The following is a 24,147-nucleotide window of genomic DNA, read 5'->3' on the forward strand; positions in this document are numbered from 1 at the left end:
TGAAGTTTTCTAGTTACCTAGCAAAAATGGCATGGCATGCATATATATGTATATATGCATATATGTGTATATACATAATATATATGTCATGTTTCTGTATACATATATGCATACTGTACATAAATATCAGTCTTCAAAATTTAAATAAATTTACTGGTTGTTGACATACAGCTTTTCATGAAGGAATTTTGTAAGACAGATTAAAGACAGGAAGAATAGAAACTGCAAAACAGTGCCTCTCTAACATCTTTCATCTCTAAAACATAAACTACATTCAGTCATCAAGGATACAGACCTTCATGAAGGATAGAGAAGTATAATGAAATTGAATTTTCAGGTATTTTAGAATTAACAGTGTGATGAGAGTGACTTACTGTGATACACATGATGGATGAAAAATATCTGGTTGAGTTATTACAATTACGATGATTTTGTCATTTTATCACAAAAAATAACCCAACATCTTCCACTTGAATAAGATTACTTAAGAATGTGTGCATAGAACATACAATTGGGTAAGGGTCTGCATTAGCTCATGGAGTACTAGGTGGCTCAATTCAGCCTTTTCATGAGGATAAATAAAAGGTTTGACAGAATAACCAAGGCATCTTATTGGTGGTGTGAGATGTAGCACAAATGCTGGGAAAACTTCAAGTACCGAAAAACTGATTCTGCTAAGAGGGAAGGCATATTCTGATCAAAAGGAAAAAAAGGAAAGAAAGAAAAAAAAAAGAGCCTCAAAAATTGGCTATCTTTTTTTTTTTTTTTTTTTTGTGGTACGTGGGCCTCTCATTGTTGTAGCCTCTCCCGTTGCGGAACACAGGCTCTGGGTGCGCAGGCTCAGTGGCTCCGCAGCACGTGGGACCCTCGAGGACCAGGGCACGAACCCGTGTCCCATGCATCGGCAGATGGACTCTCAACCACTGCACCACCAGGGAAGCCCAAAAATTGGCTATCTTTTTGATGTCCTCCTTAGTCTATGGAGACTCATGTTCAAGATGAGGGCATAGCAAAGGAAGAAATTATGACAAACCTTCACTAACTTAAGCTTTTTTTTTTTTTTTCTTTTAAGGTTTAAACAAGGAACCAGCTAAAGGATCCATTCTAATTCACTATTTTTTTCTAACTCTCCCTCCATCCATCTCCCTCTCCTCCTTGGCAACCACTAACTAAAGCTTATATCCCCCAAAACTATGTACTAAGATAAAGATGAACCATAAGTTAAATAGCTCTAAAATGCACACATATGGCCCTGTGTTGGATCATCCAAGTGATTTGGAAATCTTCAAATATGAAAATTGGAATAATGTAGTTCTAGACTAATAGAAACCCCAGAAGACCTCAGGAGAAAGAAACTCTTTCCTCCTCTACAGGGGAATAATATTCTAACATCAAGTAAAGAAAGGTTGGTTGGAAATTCCAATAAATTGTTTCTCTAACATTATTTCCAATGTCTGGATGCTTGAAGGGAATAAGCTGATGAAGCCATGTAGAGATATGTGACCTTGATTTATATTTTGGGTATCTATGTGTCAAGATATTCCTTGGATAAGGAATGTTGTTACTACCATTGGCTGTATCAGGCAGACAGACAATTGTTAATGGCTCAAGATTTTATAAAAATATTGATGAACTAGTTGTTGGCCAGGGCATCCAGTGCTAAGATGACTACCAGAAGTATCTCCAACTATGTTGACCCTTGGGTCCTGACTTTTATCATGGGTGTCCTGGTTAAGGGATGTAAAACAGCAACTCTCCAGTGGGCTTATCATGCATGATGGTAGTTGATACCATGTGTACAGTGTATGACTGTATATTAATCTTGTATTTTGCGACTTAATTCTAATACAGACTTCAGGATTTTTCTATATATAGTATCATGTCATCTTTAAAAAGTGAGTTTTACTTCTACCCTTCCAATTTGTCTTATTTTTCTTATTTGATTGCTGTTGCCAGGCCTTCCAATACTATGTTTAAAATATTAATAGAATTGGTGAGAGTGGGCATCCTTGTCTTTTTCCCGATTTTATAGGAAAAGCTTTCAGTTTTTCACTATTGAGTATGATGATAGCTCTGCGTTTGTCATAAAAGGCCTTTTTTATGTTGAGGTATGTTCCCTCAAGGCCAACATTGATAAGTTTTTTTTTTATCATGAATGGATGTTGAAATTTGTGAAATGCTTTTTCTGCATCTATTGAGATGATAATGTGATTTTTTAAAACATCTTTATTGGAGTGTAATTGCTTTACAATAGTATGTTTCTGCTTTATAACAAAGTGAATCAGTCATACATATACATATGTGCCCATATCTCTTCCCTATTGTATCTCCCTCCCTCCGAGCCTCCCTATCCCACTCCTCTAGGTGGTCAAAAAGCACCGAGCTGATCTCACTGTGCTATGTGGCTGCTTCCCACTAGCTATCTATTTAACGTTTGGTAGTGTATATATGTCCATGCCGCTCTCTCGCTTTGTCACAGCTTACCCTTCCCCCTCCCCATATCCTCAAGTCCGTTCTCTAGTAGGTCTGTGTCTTTATTCCTGTCTTACCCCTAGGTTCTTCATGACATTTTTTTCCCTTAAATTCCATATATATGTGTTAGCATACGGTATTTGTCTTTCTCTTTCTGACTTACTTCACTCTGTATAACAGACTCTAGGTCCATCCACTTCATTACAAATAGCTCAATTTCGTTTCTTTTTATGGCTGAGTAATATTCCATTGTATATATGTGCCACATCTTCTTTATCCATTCATCCGATGATGGACACTTAGGTTGATTCCATCTCCGGGCTATTGTAAATAGAGATGCAATGAATATTTTCATACATGACTCTTTTTGAATTATGGTTTTTTCAAGGTATATGCCCAGTAGTGGGATTGCTGGGTCTTATGGTAGTTCTATTTGTAGTTTTTTAAGGAACATCCATACTTCTCAATAGTGGCTGTACTAATTCACATTCCCACCAGCAGTGCAAGAGTGCTCCCTTTTTTTTTTTTTTTGCAGTACGTGTGCCTCTCATTGTTGTGGCCTCTCCCGTTGTGGAGCACAGGCTCCGGACACGCGGGCTCAGCGGCCATGCCTCACGGGCCCAACCACTCCGCGGCATGTGGGATCTTCCTGGACTGGGGCACGAACCTGTGTCCCCTGCATCGACAGGAGGACTCTCAACCACTGCGCCACCAGGGAAGCCCGAGTGTTCCCTTTTCTCCACACCCTCTCCAGCATTTATTGTTTCTAGATTTTTTGATGATGGCCATTCTGACTGGTGTGAGATGATATCTCATTGTAGTTTTGATTTGCATTTCTCTAATGATTAATGATGTTGAGCATTCTTTCATGTGTTTCTTGGAAGTCTGTATATCTTCTTTGGAGAAATGTCTATTTAGGTCTTCTGCCCATTTTTGGATGGGGTTGTTTGTTTTTTTGTTATTGAGCTGCATGAGCTGCTTATAAATTTTGGAGATTAATCCTTTGTCAGTTACTTCATTTGCAAATATTTTCTCCCATTCTGAGGGTTGTCTTTTGGTCTTGTTTATGGTTTTCTTTGCTGTGCAAAAGCTTTGAAGTTTCATTAGGTCCCATTTGCTTATTTATGTTTTTATTTCCATTTCTCTAGGAGGTGAGTCAAAAAGAATCTTGCTGTGATTTATGTCATAGAGTGTTCTGCCTATGTTTTCCTCTAAGAGTTTGATAGTTTCTGGCCTTACATTTAGGTCTTTAATCCATTTTGAGCTTATTTTTGTGTATGGTGTTAGGGAGCGATCTAATCTCATACTTTTACATGTACCTGTCAAGTTTTCCCAGTACCACTTATTGAAGAGGCTGTCCTTTCTCCACTGTACATTCCTGCCTCCTTTATCAAAGATAAGGTGACCATATGTGCGTGTGTTTATCTCTGGGCTTTCTATCCTGTTCCATTGATCTATCTTTCTGTTTTTGTGCCAGTACCATACTGTCTTGATTACTGTAGCTTTGTAGTATAGTCTGAAGTCACGGAGCCTGATTCCTCCAGCTCCATATTTCGTTCTCAAGATTGCTTTGGCTATTCAGGGTCTTTTGTGTTTCCATACAAATTGTGAAATGTTTTGTTCTGGTTCCGTGGAAAATGCCAGTGGTAGTTTGATAGGGATTGCATTGAATCTGTAGATTGCTTTGGGTAGTAGAGTCTTTTTCACAGTGTTGATTCTTCCTATCCAAGAACATGGTATATGTCTCCATCTATTTGTATCATCTTTAATTTCTTTCATCAGTGTCTTATAATTTTCTGCATACAGGTCTTTTTTCTCCTTAGGTAGGTTTATTCCTATTTTATTCTTTTTGTTGCAGTGGTAAATGGGAGTGTTTTCTTGATTTCACTTTCAGATTTTTCATCATTAGTGTATAGGAATGCCAGAGACTTCTGTGCATTAATTTTGTATCCTGCTACTTTACCAAATTCATTGATTAGCTCTAGTAGTTTTCTGGTAGCATCTTTAGGATTCTCTATGTATAGTATCATGTCATCTGCAAACAGTGACAGCTTTACTTCTTCTTTTCTGATTTGGATTCCTTTTATTTCCTTTTCTTCTCTGATTGCTGTGGCTAAAACTTCCAAAACTATGTTGAATGAGAGTGGTGAGAGTGGGCAACCTTGTCTTGTTTCTGATCTTAGTGGAAATGCTTTCAGTTTTTCACCATTGAGGATGATGTTGGCTGTGGGTTTGTCACATACGGCCTTTATTATGCCTACTTTCTGCAGGGTTTTTATCATAAATGGGTGTTGAATTTTGTCAAAAGCTTTCTCTGCATCTATTGAGATGATCATATGGTTTTTCTCCTTCAATTTGTTAATATGGTTTATCACACTGATAGATTTGCATATATTGAAGAGTCCTTGCATTCCTGGAATAAACCCCACTTGATCATGGTGTATGATCCTTTTAATGTGCTGTTGGATTCCGTTTGCTAGTAATTTGTTGAGGGTTTTTGCATCTCTGTTCATCAGTGATACTGGCCTGTAGTTTTCTTTCTTTGTGACATCCTTGTCTGGCTTTGGTATCAGGGTGATGGTGGCCTGGTAGAATGAGTTTGGGAGTGTTCCTCCCTCTGCTATATTTTGGAAGAGTTTGAGAAGGATAGGTGTTAGCTCTTCTGTAAATGTTTGATAGAATTCGGCTGTGAAGCCATCTGGTCCTGGGCTTTTGTTTGTTGGAAGATTGTAAATCCCAGTTTCGATTTCAGTGCTTGTGATTGGTCTGTTCATATTTTCTATTTCTTCCTGGTTCAGTCTCAGCAGGTTGTGCATTTCTAAGAATTTGTCCATTTCTTCCAGGTTGTCCATTTTATTGGCATAGAGTTGCCTGTAATAATCTCTCATGATCTTTTGTATTTCTGCAGTGTCTGTTGTTACTTCTCCTTTTTCATTTCTAATTCTATTGATTTGAGTCTTCTCCCTTTTTTTCTTGTTGAGTCTGGCTAATGGTTTATCAATTTTGTTTATCTTCTCAAAGAACCAGCTTTTAGTTTCGTTGATCTTGGCTATCATTTCCTTCATTTCTTTTTCATTTTATTCTGATCTGATCTTTATGAGTTCTTCCCTTCTGCTAACTTTGGGGTTTTTTTGTTCTTCTTTTTCTAATTGCTTTAGGTGCAAGGTTAGGTTGTTTCTTAAGGTGGGATTGTATTGCTATAAACTTCCCTCTTAGGACTGCTTTTGCTGCATCCCATAGGTTTTGGGTCGTCGTGTCTCCATTATTCATTTCTAGGTATTTTTTGATTTCTTCAGTGATCACTTCGTTATTAAGTAGTGTATTGTTTCGCCTCCGTGTGTTTGTATTTTTTACAGATCTTTTCCTGTAATTGATATCTAGTCTCATAGCATTGTGGTCAGAAAAGATACTTGGTACAATTTCAGTTTTCTTAAATTTACCAAGGCTTGATTTGTGACCCAAGATATGATCTATCCTGGAGAATGTTCCATGAGCACTTGAGAAAAATGTGTATTCTGTTGTTTTTGGATGGAATGTCCTATAAATATCAATTAAGTCCATCTTGTTTAATGTATCATTTAAAGCTTGTGTTTCCTTATTTATTTTCATTTTGGATGATCTGTCCATTGGTGCAAGTAGGGTGTTAAAGTCCCCTACTATGAATGTGTTACTGTCGATTTCCCCTTTTGTGGCTGTTAGTATTTGCCTTATGTATTGAGGTGCTCCTATGTTGGGTGCATAAATATTTACAATTGTTATATCTTCTTCTTGGATCAATCCCTTGATCATTATGTAGTGTCCTTCTTTGTTCTCTTCTAATAGTGTTTATTTTAAAGTGTATTTTGTTTGATATGAGAATTGCTGCTCCAGCTTTCTTTTTGTTTCCATTTGCATGGAATATCTTTTTCCATCCCCTTACTTTCAGTCTGTATGTGTCTCTAGGTCTGAAATGGGTCTCTTGTAGATAGCATATATATGGGTCTTGTTTTTGTATCCATTCAGCCAATCTGTGTCTTCTGGTGGGAGCATTTAGTCTATTTACGTTTAAGGTAATTATTGATATGTATGTTTCTATTCCCATTTTCTTAATTTTTTGGGGATCCTTATTGTAGGTCTTTTCCTTCTCTTGTGTTTCTTGCCTAGAGAACTTCCTTTAGCATTTGTTGTAAAGCTGGTTTGGTGGTGCTGAACTCTCTCAGCTTTTGCTTGTCTGTAAAGGTTTTAATTTCTCCATGAAATCTGAATGAGATCCTTGCTGGGTAGAGTAATCTTGGTTGCAGGTTTTTCTCCTTCATCACTTTAAATATGTCCTGCCAGTCCCTTCTGGCTTGCAGAGTTTCTGCTGAAAGATCAGCTGTTAACCTTATGGGGATTCCCTTGTGTGTTATTTGTTGTTTTTCACTTGCTGCTTTTAATATGTTTTCTTTGTATTTGATTTTTGACAGTTTGATTAATATGTGTCTTGGCATATTTCTCCTTGGGTTTATCCTGTATGGGACTCTCTGTGCTTCCTGGACTTAACTACTTCCTTTCCCATATTAGGGAAGTTTTCAACTATAATCTCTTCAAATATTTTCTCAGTCCCTTTCTTTTTCTCTTCTTCTTCTGCATCCCCTATAAGTTGAATGTTGGTGCGTTTGATGTTGTCCCAGAGGTCTCTGAGACTGTCCTCAGTTCTTTTCATTCTTTATTCTGCTCTGCAGTAGTTATTTCCACTATTTTATCTTCTAGGTCACTTATCCGTTCCTCTCCCTCAGTTATTCTGCTATTGATCCCATCTAGGGTATTTTTAATTTCATTTATTGTGTTTTTCATCTATTGCTTGTTTCATCTTTAGTTCTTCTAGGTCCTTGTTAAATGTTTCTTGCATTTTGTCTATTCTATTTCCGAGATTTTGAATCATCTTTACTATCATTATACTGAATTCTTTTTCAGGTAGACTGCCTATTTCCTCTTCATTTGTTAGGTCTGGTGGGTTTTTAATCTTGCTCCTTCATCTGCTGTGTGTTTTTCTGTCTTCTCATTTTGCTTATCTTACTGTGTTTGGGGTCTCCTTTTTGCAGGCTGCAGGTTCATAGTTCCCTTTTCTTTTGTTGTCTGTCCCCAGTGGCTAAAGTTGGTTCAGTGGGTTGTGTAGGCTTCCTGGTGGAGATAATGTGATTTTTACCATTCATTTTGTTAATGTGCTGTATCATATTGAGTTTTGTGGATATTGTACCATCCTTGCATCTCTGGAATAAATCCCACTTGATCATGCTGTATGATCCTTTTTATATATGATCTTTTCTACATATTGCTGAATTTTGTTTTCTAATATTTTGTTGAGAATTTTTGCTATTGACCTGTAATTTTCTTTTTTTTGTAGTGTATTTTGTTTTGGTATCAGGGTAATGGTGGCCTCATAGAATGAATTTGGAAGTGTTCAATTTTTTGGAACAGTTTTAGAAGGATAGGTATTAGATCTTTTTATATATTTGGTAGAATTCTCCTGTGAAGTCATGGACTTGTTTGCTGGGAGTTGTTTGATTACTAATTCAATTTCACTACTAGTGATTGGTCTGTTCACATTGTCTATTTCTTTCTGATTCAGTCTATGTAGATTGTATGTTTCTAGAAACTTATCCATGTCTTCTAGGTCATCCAATTTGTTGACATATAACCTTTCACAGTATTGTGATTTTTTTGTTTCTCTGTGATGTCAGTTGTAATTTCTCCTCTCTCATTTCTTATTTTGTTTACTTGGGTCCTCTCTCTTTTCTTCTAAATGATCCTGGCTAAAAGAGAATCAATTTGGTTCATGTTTTGTTAAAAAAGAAACAAAACAGCTCTTGATCTCATTGCTGTTTTCTGTTTTTTTTGGGTCTCTGTTTCCTCTCTGATCTTTATTTCCTTTTTTTCTGCTGATTTCTTTTGGCTTTGTTTTCTTTTTGTAATTCCTTTAGGTGGTTGGTTAGGTTACTTGATATTTTTCTTGTTTCTTGAAATAGGCGTGCATCACTATAAACTTCATCTTAGAACTGCTTTTGCTGTGTCCATAGCTTTTGGAAAGTTGTGTTTTTATTTCCATTTGTCTCATGATATTTGCTGATTTCCTCTTTGATTTATTCATTGGCCCTTTGGTTTTTCAGTAGCATGTTGTTTAGACCCCACATATTTGTGTTTTTGCCAATTTTCTTCGTGTAATTGATTTCTAATTTCATACCATGTTGTTGGAAAAAATACTTGATATTGTTTCTATTCTATTAAATTTGTTGAGACTTGTTTTGTGGCCTAGCATGTGTTCTGTCCTAGAGAAAGGGCCATGTGCACTTGAGAATAATATGTATTCTGCAGTTTGGGGATGGAATGTTCTATATTTATTAAGTCCAACTGGTCTAATGTGTCATTAAAACCACCACTTCCTTACTGATTTTCTGTCTGGATTATCTGTCCATTGACATTAGTGGGGTGTTAAAGTTCCCCTACTATTATTGTATTATTGTCAATTTTTTCCTTCATGTCTGTTAATATTTGCCTTATATGTTTAGGTGCTCCTATATTAGGTGCATATGTTTTTTAGAAACATTTAAAAAATATTTATTTATTTATTTGGCTGTACTGGGTCTTAGTTGCAGCATACAGGATCTTTAGTTGTGGCCTGCAGGAACTTCACTGTGGCATGTGGGATCTGGTTCTCTGACCAGGGATTGAACCTGGGTCCCCTACATTGGGAGTGCAGAGCCTAAGCTGCTCGACCACCAGGGAAGTCCCAGATGCATATATGTTAATGAATGTTATATTCTCTTCCTGTATTGATCCCTTAATCACTGCATAATGCCCTTCTTTGTCTTCTGTGTAAAATTTGTTTTAAGGTCTGCTTTGTCCTATATGAGTATTGCTACCTCAGCTTTCTTGTGATTTCCATTTGCATGAAATATATTTTTCCGTCTCCTCATTTTCAGTCTGTGTGTGTCTTTAGCTTTGAAGTGAGTCTTTTGTAAGCAGCATATGGCTTGTCTTTTTTTAAAAGACCCAATGAGCCACCCATAATTCTTTGTTGAAGTATTTGGTCCATTGACATTTAAAGTAGTTATTTATAGGCATGTATTTATTGCTATTTTGTTACTTGTTTTCTGGCTGTTTTTGTAGTTCTTCTGTGTTCTTTTAGTTTCTTCACTTGTGGTTTATCCTGTTTGGGAATCTCTGTGCTTCCTGTACCTGGATATCGATTTCCTTCTGCAGGTTTGGGAAGTTTTCAGCCCTAATTTCATCAAATAGATTATCAACCCCTTTCTCTCTCTCTCTTCTCCTTCTCGGATCTCTATAATGGGAATGTTAGTATGCTTGATGGTGTCCCAGAGGTCCCTTAAACTATCCTCATTTAAATTTTTTTTTTCTTTTTGCTATTCTGATTGGGTGATTTCCATTATTCTACCTTCAAGATTACTTATGCTTTCTTCTGTATCACTTAGTTTGCTCTAATTCCTTCTAGTGTGTTTTTCATTTGTTACTGTATTCTTCAGCTCTGATTATTTTTAATATTTTTCTAGTTTTTGTTAAAATTCTCACGTGTTCATCTATTCTTTTTTCAAATTCAGTTAGCATATGTATTACTAATGCTTTGAGCTCTTCATCTGGTAAATTGTTTCTGTTTCATTAATCTTTTTTTTTTTTTAAGGTTTTTTCCCTTGTTCTTTTGTTTGTAACAAATTCCTCTGTCCTCTCATTTTGTTTAACTTTCTCTGTCTCTACTCCTACTTTTTCCAAAATTTCACACTGTTTTTTTCTGTCGTATAAATGACAGATCTTCCATATTTTCTAGCTTAAAAAAATCTCTCCAGGCTGTATTTTACAGATTTCTTCTCATATTTTCTACTGACCAGTAATCTCTTCAGGTATCTGATGTTAAAGCCATCCTTTGTGATCTTATTTTCAACTTCTGTATTTTTTAGTCCTTGAAGTTTTATTTGGTTGTTTGTCATATTTGTTTTGTTAGTTTTATATTTTTTTGCTTCCTGTGGATACTTCTATATTCCTTTACATATAGTAAGCATAATTGTTTTTTGGACTGAGTCTGATAATTTCAACATCTGAAGTCTTTATGGATTTTTTTGGTATTTTGTTGACTCTCACTTTTGATGTCTTATTTCTAATGTGTCTGGTTATTTTATCTTCATGGATATGGATTGACCATATCTTCACTGAATGAATAAATGAATACCCTTTTCTGTACTCGAAAAAATTCTATTCTGAGGAGAAAAGTGTGAAAGGACACATCAACTTTTTAGCATTCATTATATATGTTTGGGGTCAGGGAGAGAAGTATAATAGTTAACTTTTATTTCATTTGTGACAATATTTACTACTTTTATGACTTGACTCATAAAATACAAACACAGCTCCTCTGAGGCTCTTGTAACTTGGCTATATCACCTTCTATCTTTCTATGTTGCTGTTATCATCTGACCACCTGGTCAAGCCTGCCTCTTTATTAAAATTTTGAGAATATGGTTATCTTTCTCTTTATCCGAAGTGTGAACAATTATACTGAATGATATTAACACCATGTGCCTAGTCAATCAAATCACATCAGCCTCTGAGCTTCTTGACCTCTTCATTTCCCATGACCTTTACAGTTTATCCACACACGTTCACAGCCACCCACTGGGCACTATTATCACAGTTTATTAGTTTACTAGGGCCTCCATAACAAAATACCACAGTCTGGGTGGCTTAAAGAACAGGAATTTTTTTCTCACAGTTCTTTAGGCTAGAAGTTTAAGATCAAGGTGCTGACAGGTTTGATTCCTTCTGAGACCTCTCTCCTTGCCTTGCAGATGGCCACCTTCTCACTGTGTCCTCACATGATTGTCCCTCTGTGTCCTAATCTCCCCTTCTTATAAGGACACCAGTCCTATTGGATTAGGACCCACCCTAACAACTGTATTGTAACATAATTACCTGCTTAAAGGCCCCATCTCCAAATACAGTCACATTCTGAGGTACTGGGGATTAGGACTTCTGCATAAGAATTTGGGGGGACATGATTCAGACTACAACGTCTTGTAAGAACTCAACTTTAAAAGTCTACTATTCAGATATCTCACATTCTAACCTCAACCTCTCTTCTATCCAGCCTGTTAACTTAGCTACTTCTGCTCTACTTGTTCTCTGAAGTCACAGGCACCCCTTGTTCATTCACCATTTGCTTTCCCTCACTCATTAGTCCACTCTTGTCTTAAGTTCCCTCTACATCCGGCTTAAATGTCATGATTCTTTTCAGTAGGGTTCAATAGCACTCTTCCAATGCCTTGAGCTCCCTTCTCTTTTTTTCATACACTTCTGGCAAAAATCCATCCCTGAATGCCCCCAACTGATTTGTATTTGCCTACAGTGATTACCAAGGGCAGCTGGAGATAGTCATACATCAGAGAAGATTAGCTTCTCCATAATTTAGTGACTCAAATGGCCTCAACACAATTCATGGTATGGCTTAGCAATCCTATGACATTGTTCTTATCAATTCTCTTTCACCCACAATGAACACTTAAAAATTCCTCCTCTTCTCAAAGCTTCAAGCCTCCCACTAGCTGGCTCACTCTCATTCTCAGCATCATTTATTTCATAGAGTAGGAGCCCTCTGCCAGGAACTCCTTTGCCTTCCCACTACCAAACGTAAAATCCTGTTACCTCTTCATGTACCTGCTCCTCTTCCCTTTTTTTTTTCACAATAGGGGTGCTGTGTGCCTTCCTACTTGAGGCCAATTCTCCCTTGTGACCTTTGGATTCTACTCCCACTTTTTTCAACATTTCACACATTTATTTTCTCTTTTCTGTCATATAAATTTAACCTTACTTGTTAAATGGATTATTTCCATCAGTATTTAAATATATTCAAGACTCTCAGGTATAAAAAATAAATTCCTTGACTTCATGTTCTCCTCCAGTCACTGCTCCATGTTTCTCCTCCCAGTTTTCTTAAGGGGATTGTTTATTCCCACGAACTGCATTTCCTTACACCTACTCCTTCCTTTACACATTCTTACGAGTTTCTTGTGTCTCATAATTCCACAGATCAGCTCTTCTAAAGATACCGGTGGTATCCATTTACAGTTTTAGTTCTTATCTTCTTGCCCTCTTAGCCTCAATTGACCTTGTTGACCCTCACTTCCCTCTTTGAAATACCATCTTTGTTTGATTTGGGGGACATTATGCTCTCCTTGTTCCTTCTCTACATCTTGTCACTCCTTCTCAATCTCCCTTACTCAGCCATTGAGTGTTGTTTTCCCCAAGGCTCTGTCCCAGTCTCCTCTTCGCACTCTGTTCTCTTCACCTAGGTGATAACCACCAAGGCCACAACTTTCTTAAAAGCCCAAATGTGCCACAGGATATTTGCACATGGTATGTCCTTTACATAGCATGCTCCCTCAAACCCTCCCCTAAGTCATTATAAAAATATCTTCTACTCATCCTTCACCTTGAGACTTAGGTACCACCTTCTCAGGAAGCCTTGTACAACCTCCTTACTCTTGTGGTACCTCTGCAACACTTGTTGCAGTTATAATTACATTTATTTATATGATTTGTTAAATGACAGGCTCTCCCATTGGAGGTAAGCTTCATAATGGCAGAGACAATCCCTATTTTTCTTATTATAATTTTGCCTCTAGCCCTCTACAAAATTCTGAACACATAGTAGGTGTATAATAAGTATAGAATAGAATAACTGAATGAATAAACATTTCGAATAACATTTTGAATAACGTTTCTGTAGACTATCAAGGTGGGGATTTCCTACACATGGCTAAATACATGATTTTGGACTGGACTAGAGAGATTAATCTGGAGTCTAATTGCTTGTGAGTGGTAATGAAGCCTTGATTGGCTGTAAGATTTCCCAGGGCATGTTTATGGAGAGAAAGAAGAAGAGGGAAGTGAACAAAAATCTTGGGGACATCCACATTAAATGAACTCAGGCAGAGAGAGGATGATCAATCAAAGGAGGCTGAGGTTGTATATGCCATTCACATACTGCAGATTTTCCTTGGCTGTCCTAATTTTAATATTCTGCCGTTTGGGCTAACATTTCGCAACCAATTTTTGGCTCAGAAAATATGGCATCTATAAGGGGAATGAATCTAAATCTAATTTTAACACTTATTAATTAATGATATAATTGTACTAATAATTGTGTATAGTGATTAATAAGATTGACTAAGTTCCTCACTGTGGTTATTACTGGTAATAAGTATCTTTTAAAAATGGCTAATATACATAGCAATTATAGTTTCCCTGGTTTAAAATCTTTATGAACTGTGCTTCTAAAAATTTGCCTAAATGTAAATGATATGTTTTAATTTTGTTTTTAGCCTGAAAGTACTTTACTGATTGTTTGTGAGAATGGCTATGTTCTTGAAGCTCCATTTCCAACTATAAAGGAGGAGGAGGAGGAGGACCATGATGTAGTTTCCTATGAAATCAAAGACATGTGTATAAAATGTTTCCATTTCTCAAGTATCAAATCTAAGATTCTGGTATGAAATACCCTTGAAGCATTGTCTTCTAATTTTTTTTCTTTCTTAGAATATAAAATATCCTGTGTTAAGTGCTGGGAAAATACGAAGAAGAAGAAGAAGACATAGACTTTTACTTTAAGGAGCTTATTTGGTAGAAAGCAGCTTATTGTATTAGAAGGTGGTAATGAATAGATATTGAAATCACAGTGCAAAGAAAAGAATTTTAGGGGCACGCAGAGGAAAGAATATATGATTCTGATAGAGGGGTGAGAGGAGGTCAAGGATGACTTCATGGAGGTGATATTTAGTATTTCAAGAATGGGAAGGATTTTGACAGGTTGAAAATGAGGAGGAAGGCAATAAAAGCTGGGAGAACATCCTGAGGGAAGGCAGAGTTGCAAGAGTTTTGGTGTTTTCGAGAAATGAAGAATGGACCATGAAGCAGAGGGATGCAATTTGTGGAGGGGGTGTGACAGGAGTCCTGTGACCACCACATGGAACCCCTTAAATGTTAGCCAAGATGTTTTAATTTAATTTTTGGGCCATTGGAATCCATTTTGAATTTTTGAGGAGGCATTGATGTGATGAGATCATATAAATTTGGAAGTTAATTCTAAGAGGTAAATGGAATAAAGAGGTAAAAGATGGGAGGTAGGGATGCCAGTGCTAGGGGGCTTTTGCAATAGCCAGTTGATAGAGGCTGAGGGCCTAAATCACTGTACCGCTAAAGATAGAGACAGCTTCCCCCGTGGACTATTTCAATCCACCAAATTCATGGATTGACAGTGATAGGCTCTGAGAGAAGCTATATTTAACTTCTCTATTAGGAAAAAAAAGGCAAAATAATTTCTGTAAAACCAGGATCAATAGGAGTTATGAAGAAAGTCATTCCAATGATTTGAAAATTTTAACAATAAAAATATATTCCCAACTTGATAATAATCTTTAAATGACATTATTTGTTACATTAGAGCTGTGAATTTTTCTAGGACTCTGTCTTCCTCCTACTTTCTTTAATAATAGTGTGAATGAATGAATGAATTACAGTTTTTTTAATCTCAATATCTCTTTTGCACAAGAGATTAATAGAAATTGCTAAGAGAAAGAAACAAAAGGAGTTGAAGGAGAAGGAAAAGGACGAAAGGAGGAAAAGCCTAGAAGCAGAGATGGGAGAAGATGGAGAAAAGGAACTCCAGGGGGAAGAGGAGGAGGAGGAGGAACCATTACCCGAAATCTTTATTCCTTTAACCCCCTGTCACATCCTCTGTGGATTTTACTCTGGGCCAGGGAAGTTCTGGGTTTCTTTGGTAAGTAATAATGTAATAAATTTTTATCTCAACCCTAATCTAATTATAGGTATTATTTTCCATCACTTTCTTACTTCCTTACTCTATGGTAAGACTTCAGCTATTAACTACTACCGAAGGTGTGAATTTTGGTGAATGAATGTATTTGTTTTTATATCATCTTTATATGTTTTATATGTCTACTTATTGTATCTGTTATCTATGACAATCACACATTTCAGAAGGTCAAAGGGGAGGAGAATTAAAGGTAGAAGGGCAAAGGGCTAAGGGGTTTTCTAGCTGTGTTTATCATTTTAAAATTTTGAATATGATTGCAGCACAGTCCACTAGACTTTTGCTTACCTTTCATTATCTACAACTATGCTGTGTGGCTGCATGGAAGTGTGGGAAGCTGACTGTTTTTAGATGGTCACATTGCCACCCTGAGTGAAATTGGGACTTGGCTAATAAGGAAGAAGAGAAAAATGCGAGACAAGTACCTGCAAATGTTACAATAATGTGACAATTACATCCCCTATATATTTTCTACCCTTATAAAATATTTTATTTATCTACTGCAAACAAGATTTCCTTCATTATGAATTTGTCACAAATTTCAATTCCATTCACCAAAAAAGTAGTCTTTCACATATACTTTTATGTCAATTATTATCTCTAATTCATAAGTGGTATCAGATCTTTGGCCAGGCCAGGAGACTGCCTAGCTGAGTACTGTTGCTATAAGGAGTGATGAGAGTTAACTCCACTCCTCTTCAACATTTCTTAGAAATATATCTTTGATGGCAACTTCTAAGGAGACAAGCAGCAAGAAGGATAGAAAGTAGTGATGGAGGCACCTTAGGATTCCATGTATTAGTGCCTTGACCTTTTATCTTCTGTGCTTTATGAAACAATTATCGATGGCTACTGTTGTGTGGGGTTCATGGGGTAAAGGAATAATTAAGACATGATCCTGCCTTCTGAAAGTTCCCTCATATCATGAGGGAGAGAAGCACAGAAACAACTGTGCAGTAATAAAATAGAGTTCTAGTGTCCTTGAAACATATGCAAGAATTATTAATTATTTGACAAACTTTTTTTTTTTTTTTGCGGTACGCGGGCCTGTCACTGTTGTGGCCTCTCCCGTTGCGGAGCACAGGCTCCGGGCGCACAGGCTCAGCGGCCATAGCTTACGGCCCCCGCCACTCCGTAGCATATGGGATCTTCCTGGACTGGGGCACAAACCCGTGTCCCCTGCATCGGCAGGCGGACTCTCAACCACTGTGCCACCAGGGAAGCCCTGACAAACATATTTAATGCTTACCTTTAGGGGTGCCAGATAAGTATTACATGGGACATACTTATACTAAAAATATATTTGTTGTTTATCTGAAATTCAAATTAACTGTGCATCCTGCATTTAAAAACTTTTTTCCTGGTTTTACTGAGATATAATTGACAGGCAGCATTGTATAATTTAAGGTGTATAGCATAATGATTTGACTTGCATGTATCATGAAATGATTACCACAATAAGTTTAGTTAACATTCATTCTGTATTTTTATTTGCTAAATCTGGAAACCTGCTTATTATATACCAGTCACCATTCTAAGTGACCACCCTATAAAATAAGCGCTCTTCATAATTTGCATTTTACATAAGAAGAAACCAAGGAGGGGAGAGGTTAGGTAACTTATCTGAGGTTGTATAATTAATGAGGGGTGGAACCAGGATCTGGACTCAGGCAGTCTGGGTCTAGAGTCCACACTCTTAACCATTAAACTACACCAGCATACAAGGTCAAGGCATAGTTCAGAAGAAGTGACACTAACCCTGCTTGACTCAACTATTTGCCAACTCTGTGCCTGCATCCAAGCAGATGCTGCAGAAAACCAGTCTCATTTTGAAGGCAGGACCACAGTTCTCAAATCAGTACTCACAGTGCAGGCTGGTTCTACCGCCCAGCCATGTTCACTTTCCCACTTTCCAAATTATCACTTTAATTCTTCTCCCATCAATCATTTTGTACCCTCCCTCAACTTCTAATGATAACCTTATCTCACATTTCTTTTCTTTTTCCTTTTCCTTTTTCCCTTTTTTTTCTTTTCCCCGCTGAGCGGCTTACAGGATCTTAGTTCCCTGACCAGGGATTGAACCCAGGTCCCGGCAGTGAAAGCACAGAGTCCTAACCACTGGACTGCCAAGGAATTCCCATCTCACATTTCACTGAGAAAATGAAATAAAAACAATCAGATGGAATTTCCTTATCTTGTCTTAATGAGATCTAATGTTCTATGGAGATCCATACAAGTTTGTCTGCTACTGTTAACAATTGGTGAATGGTCCCCTGCAACTTTCCAAGGACACTATTCCAAATGGCCTCTTGATCCTATCCCCTCTCACTTTCTCAAAGATTTTACTCCTGAAATAAACTGGCTGGTCTCCTGTATCTTCAACCTCTCTCTGTTTACTCATTTCTTATCATCAGCACATAAACATGCTCCTAGTACTTGATTTTTTTCTTTCACATCTCTTTTCTTCTCATCCACTTCTCCTTTATAGGAAAACTTGAAAGAATCGTCTGTAGTCACTGGCTTCATTTCTTCACATCCTATTTGGTTTTTAACACATTCCAGTCAGGTTTCTAGCTCCACCACTTCAAGTCATCAAAGATTTTCCTACTGCCGAGCTCAGTGGTCACTTCTCTGTCCATTTGACCTCTCAGAAACATTTGATAAAGTTAACCCTCCATTCTTCTTAAAGCATTTTCTTTTTTGGCTTCCATGACACCACCATCTGCTGCCCACTCCTTTTTAGACTCTTTTGCTGGCTTCTTATATGTTGAACTAGCTTTGAACTTTGAAGTACTCTAGGATGTGGTCTTGGGTGCCCTCTTTCTTGCTAGATGATTTTATCTGGTCCCAAGATTTTAAATATCAAGTATATGCCAATAAATTTCATTTTTGTCTCTAGTCTTGACCTCTCCTCTCATATTCGGGCTTGTATGTCCCACTTGACATCACTACTTGGCACCTCAAAATGGACATGTCCAAAATATAACTTTTGTTTTTAATATTTATTTTTATTTTGGCTGCTCTGGGTTTTAGTCACGGCACATGGAATCTTTAGTTGCGGCATGTGGGATCTTTAGTTGCATCACGTGGGATCTTTAGTTGCGGCATGTGGACTTCTTAGTAGTGGTGTGCGGACTTCTTAGTTGCAGTATGTGGACTTCTTAGTTGCGGCATGCATGCAGGATCTAGTTCCCCAACCAGGGATCGAACCTGGGCCCCCTGAATTGGGAGCACAGAGTCTTACCCACTGTACCACCAGGGAAATCCCCAAAATATAACTTTTAAATCACACTTGCCCTGTGCAAGCCTGCTCCATCTCCATCTCAGTAAATGGGACAACCATCCATCCAGTTACTAAGCCAAAACTCTGAGAGTTGTTAATGATTCTTTTCTTTCCTTTACCTTTGATATTCTTATTTCAAAGTATGTCTTTTGTAAGCAGCACATGGCTAGGCTTTATCTTTTTAATCCTGTAGTAAAATCTTTATTTTAATAGAACACTGTGTCCTTTTATATTTAATGTAATGGCTAATATATTTTAGATTAAATCTACCATCTTATTATTTCTGTTTATCACACCAATTCTACGTTTGGTTTTTCACCTTCTATCAGATGATTAGGTAGTTTTTCCCCCAATTTTCCTCCTCTATTAGGTTATTAGTTATACTTTTTTTTTTTTACTATTTTGTTTTTAGTGGTGATGCTAAAGGTCATAGTATATATCCTTAATTTAATATAATTTGATACAAATTTATTCTTTTACTAGCTCTAGAGAAAAAAGATCTTAGGGCACTTTAGTGTTGTGTATCCTCCCCCTCACCTCATTGTCACATTTTATATATATATATATATATATATATATATATATATATATATATATATATATATATACATACACACACACATATATGTATATATAAGTTTGGGGGTTTTTTTTGCCTTGTGCCTATTTTGCCTTTAAAACTTTTAGTTCTTCTGTATATTTTCTTTTTAAAACTTTGATATCTTATCATCTTTTGTCTTCCATTCTGCCATCTATATCTTTTTTTTTTAATTTATTTTTGGCTACATTGGGTTTTTGTAGCTGTGCGGGGGCTACTCTTCATTGCGGCGCGCAGGCTTCTCATTGTGGTAGCTTCTCTGTTTCAGAGCATATCCTCTAGGTGCGCGGGCTTCAGTAGTTGTGGCATGCAGGCTCAGTAGTTGTGGCTTGCGGGCTCTAGAGCACAGGCTCAGTAGTTGTGGTGCACGAGCTTAGTTGCTCTGTTGCTCCACGGCATGTGGGATCTTCCTGGACCAGGGATCAAACCTGTGTCCCCTGCATTGGCAGGCGGATTCTTAACCACTGCGCTACCAGGGAAGCCCTATGTACATCTTTCTATTGTTATTTTTTGTTACCTATGCATCTTTTTTTCTCTTGTTGCTTTGAAGATTTTATGTTAAAAGGTGTAACTTCTTTATTTTTTTTATTGAAGTACAGTTGATTTACAGTGTTGTGCCAGTCTCTGCTGTACAGCAATGTGACTCAGTTATATACATGCAGGCTTTTTTTTTCATATTCTTTTCCATTATGGTTTATCACAGGATATTGAATATAGTTCCCTGTGCTATACAGTAGGACCTTGTTGTTTATCCATCCTATATATAATAGTTTACATCTGCTAATCCCACACTCCCAGTCCTTCCCTCTCCCACCGTTCTGCCCCTTGGCAACTACAAGTCTGAACTCTATGTCTGTGAGTCTGTTTCTGTTTTGTAGCTAGGTTCATTTGTGCCATATTTTAGATTCCACATATAAGTGATATCATATGGTATTTGTCTTTCTTTTTTTGACTTCAGTTAGTATGATAATCTCTAGTTTCATCCATGTTGCTGTAAATGGCGTTATTTCATTCTTTTTATGGCTGAGTAGTATTCCATTGTGTATATGTACCACATCTTCTTTATCCATTCATCTGTCAGTGGACATTTAGGTTGTTTCCATGTTTGGGCTATTGCGAATAGTGCTGCTATGAACATAGGGGTGCATGTATCTTTTGAATTATAGTATTGTCTGTGTGTATGCTCAGGAGTGGGATTGCTGGATCATATGGTAATTATATTTTTAGTTTTCTGAGCAACCTCCATACTGTTTTCCATAGTGGCTGCCCCAACTTACATTTCCACCAACAGTGTAGGAGGGTTCCCTTTCTCCACACCCTCTCTAGCATTTGTTATTCGTAGACTTTTAATGATGGCCATTCTGACAGGTGTGAGGTGGTACCTCATTGTAGTTTTGATTTGCATTTCTCTAGTGATTAGTGATGTTGAGCATCTTTTTATGTGCCTGCTAGCCATCTGTATGTCTTCTTTGGAGAAATGTCTATTTAGGTCTTCTGCCCATTTTTTGATTGGGTTGTTTGTTTTTTTGTTGTTGAGTTGTATGAGCTGTTTGTATATTTTGGAGATTAAGCCCTTGTCTGTCACATCATTTGCAAATATTTTCTCCCATTCCATAGGTTGTCTTTTTTTTTTTTTTATGGTTTCCTTTGCTGTGCAAAAGCTTGTAAGTTTGATTAGGTCCCATTTGTTTATTTTTGTTTTTATTTCTGTCACCTTGGGAGACTGACCTAAGAAAACATTGGTATGATTTATGTCAGAGAATGTTTTGCTTATGCTCTCTTCTGGGAGTTTTATGGTGTAATGTTAAAAGGTGTAAATTCTTCACATATCTTCCTTGTGGGTCATTGCATTTCTTGTACTTCAATACATTTGTATTCAGTTTTTAGAAAATTCTCAGACATTTATCGACCACAGTACTGCTTCTGGTCCATCTTTTTAGTCTCTTCTTGTGGGATTCTAATTTTGTGTATATTAATCATTATCATTATGTCCCATGTAGATCTTACACTCCTTTTTAAAAAATTTTACATCTGTATTTTCTCTCTCCTGCCTTACTCTATTTTTTCTGATTCTGTTCCAGCTTCATAACTCTAGTTTTAGCTGTGTCTAGTTGCTTTTAAACCAATCTATTGAATTCTAATATTTGTCATTTTATTTTTCAGTTCTAGAATTATTTTTTCCATTATCTACTTTTTTATAGACCCTAGTACTTCTTTCTGTATTGCCTTCAAAGGCCTTAAATATATTAATCAGAGTTATTTTGAAGTCCATTTTGAAAACACCTCTATCACTATTTCTTGTACTTTTGTTTCTTTGGTCTGTTTTTTCTTTTGATTTTCAATCAAGATTTTTCTTTGTTAGTATACCTAGCTTTTTTTTTTTTTTATAATTGAACGCTGGATCTTGTCTGTCAAAAACTGTAGCATCAGCTTGAGTCTCTGCATATTGCTGTTGTCTCCTGAAATTTATTTTTAGTTCTGGAAAGCAACTAAAAATCCTAGATCAGTTTCATCCAGTCAGTGATTGAGATGACTTGAAATTAGGTTTTACTTCCTACGAGGGCCAGTCTATTTCTGGTTTATCCATACGTGTGGGATATAGTCCTCCAGGGTTGCAGTGGAAAGCCCAGTGGAAGGTGAGTTTACAATGGCTCCTTCTTCTTGGAGGACTCTGGGAATTCTTTGCCTTTCCCTAAGCCCATGACACTACAGATTGCTCTGCTCAATTTCTTAACCTCTCAGCTGCCACTTTCAGAACTGGCAGTTGCCTTAGGGAGAAAAAAAATCTCCTGGACTGGAAATCTCTGAAAACCATGATCTGCAAAACTCTATTGTTAAATACTGCTTATGCCGAATAATCCTTAAAATAAAATGGAATTCAGTATATAGATAGAAACGATATCTCTCGTGTATTGTCTTTTTTTTAATATTTATTTTTATTTATTTATTTTGGCTGTGTCAGATCTTTGTTGCAGCATGTGGAATCTTTCATTGTAGTGCATGGGCTCTTCCTTGCGGCACACGAGCTCAGTAGTTGCAGCGTGTGGGCTCCAGAGTGCATGGGCTCTGTAGTTGTGGGTGCATGGGCTCTCTAGTTGAGGTGCGCGGGCTTAGTTGCCCCGTGGCATGTGGATCCTAGTTCCCCAACAAGGGATCGAACCCGCGTCCCCTGCATTAGGAGAAGGATTCTTAACCACTAGACCACCAGGGAAGTCCCTCTTGTATTGTCTTTTAAGTAGGAACAAATCATTGTAAGGTGTTTTATTTTTATAATTATATAGTTGCATATAAATGATTAATAGGGTTTATAAAGCATCTCCATCTGTAACCATAGAAATCATACAAAAGTATATGTTTTAAGACACCTATTTTATGTGTTAAAATTTGAAATAATCAAAAACTCCTCATGTGGTCATAGGTTTTTTATATTCAGGTACTACCTTGTATGTTATTTATCTCTTTTCCAGGGTGGCTATGATTCTGGTTTTCTATATCACTGTGAGTTTCCCCCATATGACAAAAGCAGTGATATCACAGAAAAGAAAGATGAACCCTTTGATTTCCGTCTTCTTGAGGATACAGAGGATAATCCCATCACAACTATCACTTTCAGGTGACCAGAATTTCAGAAAGCTTTAAAACAACTATATTCCATTACTGTCTGTTTTTGTCCATCATTAATGTTGTCAGTTTTAAAGATCTGTCCAAATGGAGGAGTACTCAAACAATGTTTAGTTAAATAAATCAAGTGACTAAAGTAGAATCTAAGCTATTCCTGGAACTACTTCAATCCCTTCTATCAAATATTCTGTCAGAATTTATCACACAGTTCAATTGTATGGATTTTCTTTCTGTTACTTAGGAGGATGCTACTGCACAATCAGATAATGAAAGTTCTGGGTTATAATGATTCTGGAAAGATCACTAATTGAATCATTAGTCCTTTAATAATTAGTTCTTTAATAATTAAAGGATATATGCTTATATCCTGGTCATTCTTTTGAAGACTGAATATAATAGCTCCAAATTTCAAATTGTCTTTTTCTCCTTCTACTCTTTTGTATTAGTTTGCTAGAGCTGCCATAGTTTGTTAGGGCTTCAGCATATGAATTTTGTGGGGACACAATTTACTCCATAACATCTTTGTTTTTAAAACTTTAGTCATTTTTCAATTAACTTACAATTAAACATTTTCAGATTAATGTGAAGAACGATTTACTTTCCTTTTGTTTCATAGCATTAACCAAGAAATGATGTTTTGTGGAATGCAAAATGGAGCAATTCGAGTCTATATCCTAAATAAGAATGATCCTTCATTGACCAATATGGAGGACTACTGGCACTTCAGTATGCATGACAATAATTATGGATGCATTAAAGCCATCTCCACTAGCTTTGATGACCGTTTCTTGGTGACTGCTGGAGCAGACAGTAATATCTTTGTTTTCAACATTTTTTCTGAGTTTGAGTTAAAGAAAGTGATGAAAGCCAAGGTTCCATCTCCCAGGGTATGTAACTGACTAATAATAATAACTTTATTTTAATATTGTGATGTTAAAATGCTCATATTCATATTCTTTAAAAATGAAACTATTTAGATGCAAATACCTTGCAGTGTCATCTTCCTACCAGTATTATAATTTTGCCTTTCTGGTGCCTCTGTTATCAAATATGAAAGATGTTGAATTCACCTTATTACTAAAGGTGTAGAAGTCCCTCTATTAAAAAGACTGTCAATTTTTCTGTCTTCATCACTTTCACAAAGTTTTTTTGTTTTCAAGATGCCCAACTTTTTTCTGATATATTTTGCATTTTATTTATTCATTTGCTTATTGAGGAGGCATATGTGGGATGTATACCATAACTTGTACCTTTGAAAGGGGTTGTAAAAATATTATTATCTTTAGTATTAGAATATGAGAGTTTCCTCAAAGATTC

General features: G+C 36.7%; 1 protein-coding gene across 1 annotated transcript in view; it reads left to right on the plus strand.

Annotated features, from left to right (window-relative positions):
* Positions 1 to 24,147, plus strand: part of CFAP44 (cilia and flagella associated protein 44) — a 140,270-nt gene that overhangs the window by 57,632 nt on the left and 58,491 nt on the right. The window contains exons 15-18 of the mRNA XM_032630144.1: positions 13,821 to 13,985; positions 15,047 to 15,274; positions 22,677 to 22,822; positions 23,447 to 23,717. Of these exons, the coding sequence (XP_032486035.1) occupies positions 13,821 to 13,985; positions 15,047 to 15,274; positions 22,677 to 22,822; positions 23,447 to 23,717 (810 nt within the window). The remainder of the gene's footprint in view (positions 1 to 13,820; positions 13,986 to 15,046; positions 15,275 to 22,676; positions 22,823 to 23,446; positions 23,718 to 24,147) is intronic.

This window comes from Phocoena sinus, chromosome 4 (assembly GCF_008692025.1).
Source record: "Phocoena sinus isolate mPhoSin1 chromosome 4, mPhoSin1.pri, whole genome shotgun sequence".
In the NCBI taxonomy this organism is placed as follows: domain Eukaryota; kingdom Metazoa; phylum Chordata; class Mammalia; order Artiodactyla; family Phocoenidae; genus Phocoena; species Phocoena sinus.